The sequence below is a fragment of the Myotis nattereri genome (genome assembly GCF_964212035.1).
Source record: "Myotis nattereri genome assembly, chromosome: 15".
Taxonomy (NCBI): domain Eukaryota; kingdom Metazoa; phylum Chordata; class Mammalia; order Chiroptera; family Vespertilionidae; genus Myotis; species Myotis nattereri.
In genome coordinates this window covers 26,681,375-26,692,714 of record NC_138090.1, presented here as the reverse complement: position 1 = coordinate 26,692,714, position 11,340 = coordinate 26,681,375, and the positions used below count along the sequence as shown (strand labels likewise).

Here is an 11,340-nt window from a genome sequence, read left to right as displayed (position 1 = left end):
CGGGAATTCAAAGGACTCGGTCCAACATCTGTGCAGAAAGAAGGCTGCTCTGCCTCCACGGGACGGGCGAGGCTGGGCGGCAGCCTGACTGCGCTGCTGAGGGACTGCCTGGGCCGGGGGCACCACTGCCTCGGTTTCCCCGCCTGTAACATGGGCATCACTGACCAGCCCTCCTTTATAAAAGCACAGCTTGAGCCCAGCAATGAAGGAGGACATGAGCTATGAACCAAGGCCAGTCCTTCACCTTGGGTATGTTTAGCTTGGAGGCATCTCTGCTGGTTTTCTTGTGTCTCTTCAAAGCGTTGACTAATCAGAAACGGGCAAGAGCGGCCAGCAGGTGTTGAGTGTCTTGGGGCTGCCACACACCGGGCCTTCCAACAGCAGAAACTACAGCTCTGGAAGCGAGACGGCTAACATCCCGGTGTAGGCGGGCCACGCTCCCTCCGGAGGCTGCAGGGGAGGAGCCGTCTCGCCGTCCCAGCTTCTGGGGTTGCCAGCAATCCTCGCGTTCCTAGGCTTGTAGACATATCGCTCCCCGCTCGGCCCCATCACCATGTATCTATGTCTGCATTCCTCTCTTCTCATAAGGACGCGGTCGTTGAATTCAGGGCCAGCCTCATCCAGCACAACCTCTTTCACGTCACCTTCATCTGCAAAGACCCTCGTTCCGAACAAGGTCACGTTCACCGGTCTGGGGATCAGACCTGAGCGTATCTTTCTCAGGACACAGTCCACCCTGGTAGAGGGGGCAGCACGGCGGCCTCCCCTTCACCCACGTTCTCCCCATGTTGACGGCAAAACGAGAGAAAGGCTTCACTTAGGGACCGTTCCCTCCTGGCTTTTTTTCTTTTGAGGAAGGACTGCCAGGGACAGCCGGGCACACCTTCCCTCCCAGCGTAAGTGCCACCGGCTTCCCTTCCAAGGAGCAGCCGGCCTGAGGTCAGCCAGCCGCCCCCTGGCAACGCCAAGCTGGACGCAGGGCTGCAGCGCCGGCCAGGGCTGGGCCGTGACCTCCCGGGGAAGGAGCTCAAAGTCTCATCCGCGGTCCAGGAGCCAGGCGCAGCCAAAGAGCAGAGGTGAGAGCAAGGATCCAGGCAGAGAGGAACCCGCGCCTGTGCCTGTTAGATGCAGGAGAGCGACCTCGGCGCCAGGGCCTCTGTGACCTCTCGGGCCACGTGCACAGACCACAGCGGCCACCAGCCCCGCCGGTCCTCTGGGTGGGGGCAGAGTGAGCTCCTGGGCTCCCGGGAGGCTGGCACCGAGGGGACTGGAGAACACTGCCACCCAAAGGGTGTGCTGCTTCACAGAGGGGTGCAGGGACCAGCCAGCGGTCACACAGTAAGCAGTCAGGCCGAGGTGAGACACTGGGGCCCCGCCCCCCAGTTCTGCCAACGAGAGCTCGGGGCCTTTTCCCCATCAAGAAGGCATCCATCAGGGAGGTTTCTGCCCGCGGGAACAGAGAACGCACCCTGCCCAGGGATCAAACCCGAAACCTGGATATGTGCCCTGACCGGGAATTGAACCGGCGACCTTTTGGTACATGGGACAATGCTCAACCAACCGAGCTACACTGGCCAGGGCTGATTTCGTAATGGTTTTATAGCGGCCGTCAGGAAGAAAATGCCACCTGCTTGGCAGCCAGGGACACCTGGTGTTTGGGAAGAGGGGTGAGAGAAGTGGTACTGGCTAAACGCCGGCCACACGCTGCACGCACACTCACATCCCGCCACCTCACCCTGGCCGCAGTCACACACCCATCTCACCTGGGAGCAGCCAGGCCCTCAGGGCAGCCTGGAGTCAGCCCAGGGTTCCCACCCTCCTCAGGCCCTTGCGGATGTCGGTTCTGCTCACTGAGCTGTGTCCTCGTCTGTAAAAGGGCATCACAAACTCAGTGTCACAGGAGGTCATGAGGATTAGGGATTCCATCCCAGACATGGGCACCAGTAGGTGCTCAAGGAAAGTGATGTGTTCGTTTCCTGCGGGTGCTGTGCTAAATGTCCACAAACACAGCAGCCTAAACACACGTTTATTATCTGAGAGTCCTGGAGGCCAGGGGTCCCGCGGGATTCTCCCTGGGCTAAGTCAAGGCATTGCAGGACTGCCTTCCTTCTGGCGGTTCTAGGGGACATGGGGTCCCTTGCCCTTTCCAGCTTCTAGCAGCACCCCGATCCCTCGGCTCATGGCCCCTGCCTCCATCTTCAGAACCGGCAACATGGCATCTCTCTGATCCTTTCTCCACGGTCATGTCGTCTCTGACCACAGCTGGGAAGGCCTCTGGTTTTAAGGGCTCATGTGATGACACGGGGCCCACCTGATGACCCAGGATCACCTCCACATCACCAGGTCAACTCGGTCATATCGACAAAGTCCCTTCTACCACGTCGATCAGATGTGCATAAGTTCCAGGAATCAGGGTGAGACATCTCTGGGGGGGCGGTATCCTGCTGATCACATGTGAGTTGATTTGAACCCCATAAAGCGAGGGGTGTCTGGGCCGGTTTTTGGCAGTTCTTTCTGGAAGAAGAGGATTCCACTAAAACCAGCTCCTTCGAGGGCCATTTCCCATCCTCCTGCTGCTTTTGCCTCTTCAAAGAGGCACTGTCTAGCCGAGGAGACGGGGCCAGCGCTGCCAAAGCTTTGCTTCTGCATAAACCCTACTAGGAAATTTCCATGGGACGGGGCCCTCTTCCCCCACGGACCCGCCTCAAATCCCAGCCCAAGCAGGGCCGCTTGGAGAAAGGGCGCCAGACTTCGCTCTCCCCATGTGCTGGTGTTTGTTTTGTTTGTTTGTTCTGCTCTGTCACATGAAGCAGCACCAGGACAGTGTTCGGAGACGAAGTGACCCGGCCAGGGCCTCATCTCCATCCTAGGAAAGGGTTTTACAGCTGTGTCCTCCGGAGGACCTAGTGCCTCACCACCCAGCTTAGATTCCTCAGGGCTCCTCCTCGGTCCCTCCAACGCGCTCGGCTCTTTCGCAAGCTCTGCACATGTGCAGGGGTCACGGACTGTGCCACCCTGAGCCGGCACGGAAACCCCACTTGCGCAACCGCCCAGCATCTTCTGACTTTATTTGATTGGTCCATTAAGTCACTGTTCACAGATGGGCTCAGTGTGGGGTGCTTTTGCACGCAAGAAATGCATTTGTTTTAGATTTCAACCGGGTTTACAAGGACAGATGCCATCTCAGGGATCCTCCCGAGAATCCTGGCATTCCCACTGCCTGATGAAACGGGGTGGGACGGGGGACTTGTCACAGTCATGCAGCCGGTAACTGACAGGGCTGGGGTTTGTCTTCTGACTTTAAACAGTTCCAATTTACTGTGCAACACTCACTCTACTGGGACATGGTGACAGAATAAGAACATACACATTTGGTCTTGGTCTTGGGTTCTGGGCACAAGAGCTCCTGAAACTCATAATTTCTTGGAAGAGGTAAAAGGAACATTTGAGGTTATTTTTTTTTTTTTTTGGAACTAAAAAAAACACTTGTTTATTGGGGGGCAAGAAGATACAAGCAATATAAAAATCAAAAGCTTATCTGGCTTTATTGGCTTTTCTTTCTCTTGTTCAATGGGGGTGGGATTTTATTTGTACATTTTTTTAAGAGTCCCAATCATGAAATTCTTATACGGGGGGAAGCTGTGGGGCATATATTCCTTAAGGGACCCATTGGGAGAACTCTTATCAGGGCAAAGTAACTGCTCACTTCCTTCCCTTCTGCTTCATGTGTACTACGAAATAGTCATTGCATGCGATGGTGAGCCCAGCAATTAGCGAAAAGAAGCTCTGGAAGCCCACTCTGCCGTCTCGGCACTGCTCCAGGTCCTTCATTATTTTGTCCACAGCCAGAGGGTCTTTTTGATTTTCCAAAAATCCAGGGAACTCCTTTTCCATGAGTACTCCTAGGTCCTCCTTTGTTAAGCAGCCTTTATCCCCAGCAAACTTATGAAACGTGAACATCATGGTTTCCATGGCGTGTTCCATTTGAGAGGGCATTTTGGCGAGGTCTTGGCAGGAGGCGGGGCAGGACCCTCGGCTGCTGGGTTGAGGTTATTTCTAAGGAGCCCATTCAACCACACCCGAATTTATGCTAATGAGGTGACCTGGGTGGCCCCTAGATGGCTTCAGGATGGGGACTGATTGCTAGAGGAACCAACCAGGTGATGAGATTTGGAACTTGCAGCCCCATCCCTGACCTCCAGGTAGAAGGCAGGAGGGGCTGGAGATGGAGTTAATCATGAATGATTTAATCATTTGTCCCTAAGTAATGGAACCTCCATAGAAAATCTTAAAATAAGGAGTGTAGAGACCTTTTGCTGAAACATATTCACGTGCCTGGAGAGTAGCGCACCCCCAACTCCGGGGACAGCAATTTACGCACTCGTCACCCTTCCGGACCTCACCTTATATACACTTCATCTGGCTGTTCATTTGTGTCCTTTATAACAAACCAGCGAATGTAAGCAAAGGGGTCCCCTGAGTTCTGTCAGCTGGTTTAGCAAATTATTGAACCTGAGGAGGCTGCTGTGGGAACCCTTGACACACAGCCTAATAGACAGAAGTGTGGGTAACATGGGAACCCTCTGATTGTGGCTGGCGTCTGACGGGGGGGCCATCCTGTGAGACCGAGCCCTTAACCTGTGAGGTCTGTGCTAACTCTGGGTAGTTGGCGTCAGAATGAATTAAATTTCAGGGCACTCAGTTGTGTCCACAGAGAATCAGAGTATTGCTTGGTGTGCAAAACCCACCCATGGGGTGTTAGAAGTGTTATGCGTAAAAAAACAGATCTTGTTAGTATCTGTTTTTATTCACACATTCATTCATTCGATGTTTAGTAAGTTCATTTAGTCAAGTTTGTGCTGGTGATAGAGTGATGAACTGGATATTGCCTTTTGTGGCAAAGACTTCGCAAATGTGACTAAGGATCTTGGGATGGGAAAATCATCCTGGATTGTCGGTGGACCTTAAATGCCACCACCTGGATCCTTACGAGGGCGGCAGGGGCAGATCGGGCCCACACAGAGGCGGCGGCAGTGTGGCCGAAGGGCAGACATAGGAGCGATGTGGCTTCAGGTCAAGGAACCATCCGAAGCTAAAAGTGAGAAGGGTTCTGCCCTGGAGCCCCCAGAGAGAGCTGGCTTTGCTGACACCTTGACTTCACACCCTGGCCTCCAGAGCTGGGAGAGAATACATTTCTGTTCTTTTAAGCCACCAAGTTTATGGTAATTCATTACAGCACTCACCGGAAATATAAAGAATAACTGCATACAGATATGCGTGTAAATCTAAAGTGCACAGCTTGATGAATTGTTATATATACACCCACGTACCACCCGTAGGTCAAGATAGAAACTCCCAGCATCCCAGGTTTCCAGGCAGTATCCCCGTCCCCCCCCCCATAACCTCTCTCCCGACCTGTCACGGCTAGCTCGCCAGTCCTAGAACTTCGTAGACGCGGACCACCCAGTGTGTGCTCTGGTGTGAGGCTGCTGCTGAACCAGACAGCGGTGAGATGCGAGCGTGCTGCCGGCCGCCTTTCTTACTGATGAGTGCTGTTCCACTACGGAAATACACTGTAGTTGGCGCATCTACTCTCCTGTTGGCGGCCATCGGGGCTGCTCCCGGGTACTAGCTGTGACTAATACAGCTCAGGAACAGTGCCGCAGCCTTTGTGAATACATGTGCTCGCCTATTTCAGGCACATGCCTAGGAGTGGACTGGCTGGGTCCGGATCCGTAAGTTTCTACAGCTTCCCAGGTGATTCACATGTGTAAACTGATTTTGGCTAATGGTTCCCAACTGAGGACGATTTTGCCGCCCAGGGGACATTTGGCAAGGCCTGGAGACATTTTTGGTTGTCACACTCAGAGTGGGGGTAACTGACAGTACCTGGCGGGTAGCGGTCAGGACGCTCAAACCTCCTGCAGCACCGAGGGCAGCCCCACCCTCCACACACAGCACAGCCATGCGGCCCCAATGGCCAGAAGGACTGAGGCCGAGAAACCCGACTGTACACCCACCACTCACAACCACATGCATGAACAACGGGCATAACCCACCTGCACACGTTACAGCTCACAGAGCCGCCCCTGCTGTGAGAGGTCGGGGGTGCTGACGGGGTGAGGGTCAGAGGTCTGGGCACTCCTGGCGAGCCCTGGAGAGAGGGGGCAGGCTGCCGGTGAGGATGCGGACAGGTTTTCCCGAGCCAACCTCGGCTGTGGGCCTTCACGCGCGCACGCATGGGTTTCAAAGTCATCCCGGCGCAGCAGTTCTCTCCTCCTGGGAATACTGGCTCCAGGGACAAGGAAAGCCCCCCGCGGACGGGAACCATGCCTTAGCCATCACTGCAGATGTTTGCTAAGTGAACGGTTAAATGGGCTTCCAAGCCAGTCCTCCTGTTCCCGGTACAGGGAGAGCTGAAGTGAGCCTGGCGTTGTGGCCCTCAGGGCGCGGGAACAAAGTTCCAAGGGCAGGCTGTCAACAAGCTCCATCTGCTGGGGGGGGGGGGGGGGGGGGGGCGTTTAATGGCGTCGCACAGGCAATCTCACGGGATTTGGGTGTGGGGAGATTGGCTGGGTATGCACCACACCCACTTCCTCTTCCTCCTGGACTACATTTCCCAGCATCCCTTGCAGTCAGGTGTGGCCAAGTAACAATTTTGGCCAATGGAATCTGGGTAGAACTTGTGCTTCCCTTAAAAGCCTCTGATACCTACTCTTCCTGCTCTGTCCCTACCCACCAGCGGGAAGCAAAGGACTCCTGGGGGGTGGCAGAGCCACAGACAGAAGAACCCAGTTCCTAAACTGCCCCTAAAAAAGCCACACACTTAACACTCGCTCTGCACTATTGGGTGGAAAACAAACTGTGTTAAGTCACTGAAAAGTGGAGATTTGTTTGTTACAGCGGCTAGCATGCCCTTAAGGAGTACACCATGTTTCTGCAAACCAGGGGATGGGATTTTAACTCCACTCCAGGTAAGAGGTGAGTCCTCCCCCACAAAGGAACATAAAATGCAGAATGAGGGAGAAGACGCTGAGTTTGCAGGAAAAAACCCCACAACAACAGCTGCCAAAGAGACCACTGAACTACAGCGTAACTAGCACTTCTCAGCCGGTACATTGGGGTTGTTGAAATTTACAGATGACTCAGATGTGCAGAAATGAGTGAATTTTTCTTTGCACTCATTTTTAAAAATATATATTTAATTCATTAATGGGCACGTACATATTTAAAACCATATTAGATATTTCTTTAGAGATATGGCTAGTCTCTCCAATCACATTCCACAAAATCCTTCTATCCGAGCCGTCCCCTGGCTTCCACACCAGGGTTCTGTCACTCTAGTGCCGCGTTGTGTTCTGTCATTTGCATTTCATTATCGGCAGGTGGAACTCTGAATCCAGATACGATTTGATCACTCCCAGCTTGGCTGCTCTGTGACCCTCGATCAGGGTCACTTTGCTCCTTACAGGGGTGACCTCCACTCCTCACCCTGAGCTGTCCCCTCAGCACGTTCCATACTCCCCATTGGGGCACCCACACCATGGGGAGCAGCGGTGTTCTCCCACCTGCCAGGCGGTGGGGGGCTGGGCCTCTTTGCCTTCAGGTCCCCTCCTGGCTCTTCCCTTTCTCTGCATCATAGTTGGGCCGACCCCCAACAGCTGCATTTCCCAGGTGCCTGGGTCAACTGGACGAGGCCAGTGGGAGGCACAGGGGGAGAAGCTGGGTGTTCTCTCCTCCCCCTCCGGCTACATCTCGGGTGACTGTGTATGTCCTCCACGGCCCCTCTTCCTCCGGGTACACCTCTGTGTGCTAACTTCCTCCCCTAGCCTGGCCCCTGCAAGGCCCCCTTCTGTCCCTTCAGCTCCAGAATCGGGGGCAGCTTCCTGCAGTAGCTCAACTCAAGAGGTGACTTCCAGTTCCGTTTGGCTTCTCAGCCATCTGTCACCTGCGTACCCCAGGCCCTGCATTCATTCCCTCTGGAGAAGTGCTCAGAGGGGTGTCGGTTTCCTGGGATGGACCCCTGTCACTACGTGGGCCCACAGTGAGGTTCTCGCCATGGGCCATCTTTCCAGGCCCACTTGGGGGAGAGGGGACAGGCTACCTGGTCTCCACGTCTCCACCCGGAAGGCTGCAGCCAGGCTCTCACCTCTTCCCCCTGTGCCTCTCCCGGCTCTTCCTCCCTGCGTGTCCTCCTCCCTCAGCTGCATCTTGCATCTCCCGCTTCTCTGATTCATGCTGAGGTCAGTCTCCACGTGCAGCCTTTACGAGAGAACATACATTTTGGGAGCTTTTACTCACACTGGTGAGACCGAATTTCAAGAGCACTATCTCACCAAGGACTTAAAAAACACTCAAAGAAGTTACTTTGGCTCAGCCGGCATGGCTCAGTGGTTGAGCATCGACCCAGGAACCAGGAGGTCACAGTTTGATTCCCACTCAAGGCACATGCCCGGCTGGGCTGGATCCCCTACAGGGGGTGTGCAGGAGGCAGCCGATCGATGATGTTTCTCTCTCACCGATGTTTCTATCCCTCTATTATCCTTCTCCCTTCCCCTCTCTCTAAAAATCAATTAAAACATTTTAAAAAGTTATTTTTATGCTCAAAGCTGAGTGTTTATCCCTTTGTGTCCAGTCTTGTCCTCTCAGCACTAAGCCCGCATTTCATGGCCTGGTGTGATAACAGAAGGGGTGCTGGTGGGGATACCCCAAAAGGAAATTATGAGCGATTTCATAGGATTCGCCCCTCTAGAAGTAAAGTCAGTAGCCAGCAAGGAAAGGCGTATTCATAGGAGCAAAACTTTGTAGAAGCAACATACTGGTGACTGGGGGGAAACAGGGGCTGGGGGTGAGAAAAGGACTCGAGACTGCCCCCCCCCTTTGGCAGTGTTATACTGGCACCCGTCATATTTCCTGAAAACAAAAGAGGAAAAACATCTCTCATTCCAAAAAGTTCATGGGCTCAGCTCGTTCCGTCTGAAATGAAGACATTGAGGAAACACAGCTGATAACAGTCTTGCTGGAGGCTGTGCTTTGAGAAAGGACCCAAGTTGTGACTAACAGCTGGCGGGTGCTTTGTGATAAGCATTTACAGTTTCAAGCAGAAATAGGCCACAGGCGTGCGAGGGAGGCTCCGGCGGCCGCCACCACATCCCCGTCTCTGGCGGGCTGGGGTTTATCTGCCGTCAGTTATGCGGAGGATTTCAGTTGCTGTCGTTGTGTCTCTGCTCCTGGCAGTCTGTCTGGCTGTCTGGACAGTAAACTATGCACACACTCATCCAGGGTCTGAGATTAAAGGCCCCTCCAGGATTGTTAAAGGAAGACTATCAGGATCCCTCCCCTCCCTGTGCTCAACGTCTGATGTCAGACCCAAACCAGCGCCCCCCCCCCCCCCCCCTTCCTGCCAGAGAGCCCAGCCAGCCAGCCTGGTGCTATCTGGGCCAGCTCCACGCAGCACTGGCCTGTCCTCGGCTGTCTCCTGGAAACGTGGGTTGGAGGCAAGCAAGCCACCTGGGAGGCTGGGCCCTGAGAGCTGTGTCCTCCAGCACCAACGGGGCAGGACTGTAGCTACAGGCACTGCAAGGACCGCTAGAACCAAGCCGGGGACAGGTCCTGGTCACAGGAGCCTGTGCCGCCCAGGAGCACTGAAGGTGACATTCTTCACACAGCCACCAGAGGGCACTGTCCAACACCACATCAGCACTCCCCTGGTGAAAAAACTTCCATGGCTCCCACGGACCCTTAGGATGAAGCCAGATCCATCCACCCGGATTAAAAGGCCATGAATGACCTGACCTTTCCAGCATCGTCTCACTCCTCATGCTCCCTGTCCAGCAACGATGGCTTTCTCACATTTCCTAGAAAACACGGCACTTCCTGTGGCCAAGGGGCTTTTGCAACCACTCTGCCCCCTTCTAAGAAAGCCGGTGCACTCATCACTCATGCGCCTAGAGAACTCCTAGGCGCCCTTTAGGTTTTATCTTAAACATCAGCCCAGTCCCAAAGGCAGGCCGTCTCCACACACAGGAGGGGTTTACATCTCCCGGTGGGCACCTGGTACTTCTCTTTGCTGCCTTGCTGCGGGTGCAGTTAAATCATTAACTCCGTCATGGCCTGTCTGCTGTCCGCTGTCTCCCCAGCTAGACATCAGTGCTATCTGACCCAACCTGTCCACACCGGCTCCCCAGGCCCGCACAATGCCCGCAGTGTGCCGTCTGCCGCTGACAGGCCACCTGTGGCAGACGTCAGTGCCAGCCACCAAATATTTCTGGACCTCACTTCCTGGGCACTTGGTAGGATTGCACTTTCTGCCCCTTGTGGTGGGACATGGCACTCCTGCTACATACAGCAGCCAACGAGCTGTGAGCCACGGAGACGTGCCGCTGCCCAGGCTAGACTTCCAGCTGCTGTGGACACCCGTCGGCCTGGTGCCTGGCAGCAGCGGAGGTGGCAGCTGCTCCTTTAGCTGGGGTTCCTGAGTGTCTGTGAATTGGGTTAGAAATTGTACATCAACATCCTAGGGCCGTGGCCGTGGCCTAGTTGTCATGCTCTGTGCTGTGCAAATATCCAAAGTGCGGCACTGGAATGCCTAGCACGGGTGCAAACAGCTGGGAATAAAATCAAACGTGTCCAGAGGGCCCGAAGGAGGGCCCGAGGAGCCCAAGGTGGACAGCAGAAGTCGTCTAGGCCAGCGGTCGCCCACCGGTGGTCCGTGGACCCCTGATGGTCCGGGAGGTCCGGAAGGTTGGCGACCGCTGGTCTAGGCTGCTTTCTCTTCTCGTCAGGACTCAGGAACACATCTGTCCCCGATTCCTCCCCATTTTCTGAAGGCAGGGAGCAGCTTCTATGCAATGGGCTCTCATATGGGATGAAATATGGTCATTGTGACGTGGGTTTAAGAATCAAAATGGCTTTCGTCACCTGTGCTCTGGTGACACAAAAATAACAGTGACGTGGCTCGGGCTGAGCCCAGGGTGGTGCGGTGATTCGGAAGAGCCGGTCTCGGCAAGTGAAGACGGCTAGGACGTTTTGTAGCTTATCGGTTTCACTGATGTTTTCTTTGTTGTGTATGTACAATGAGAATCTATGTATAAACGAGTAAAAAAAGAGCTCTTTGGCATCAAATAAAAACTAAATGCTAACAAGCACCATGGGGGGCAGAGGGGGCAGAGGGGGCGAGGGATTTGTGATGCTTTCCGCAGTGGTGCAGGCTGGTGAGCCTGGCGTGGGGCGTCCTACCCCTGAGGACATACGGGAATTCGCCTGTAGCCAGGGCACCATTGAAACGCCCACAGCACAATATTCCCAGTTCAGAGGTGAAGACATCAAGGCTTTGAAAGA

General features: G+C 54.5%; 1 protein-coding gene across 1 annotated transcript; it reads right to left on the bottom strand.

Annotated features, from left to right (window-relative positions):
- Positions 1 to 3,702: 3,702 nt before the first annotated feature.
- On the bottom strand, positions 3,703 to 3,996 carry LOC308530772 (protein S100-A10-like; the record flags this gene model as incomplete). Its single annotated transcript, XM_081107469.1, has 1 exon — positions 3,703 to 3,996. One exon carries the CDS (start codon positions 3,994 to 3,996, stop codon positions 3,703 to 3,705), a length of 294 nt encoding a protein of 97 aa, XP_080963595.1.
- Positions 3,997 to 11,340: the final 7,344 nt, after the last annotated feature.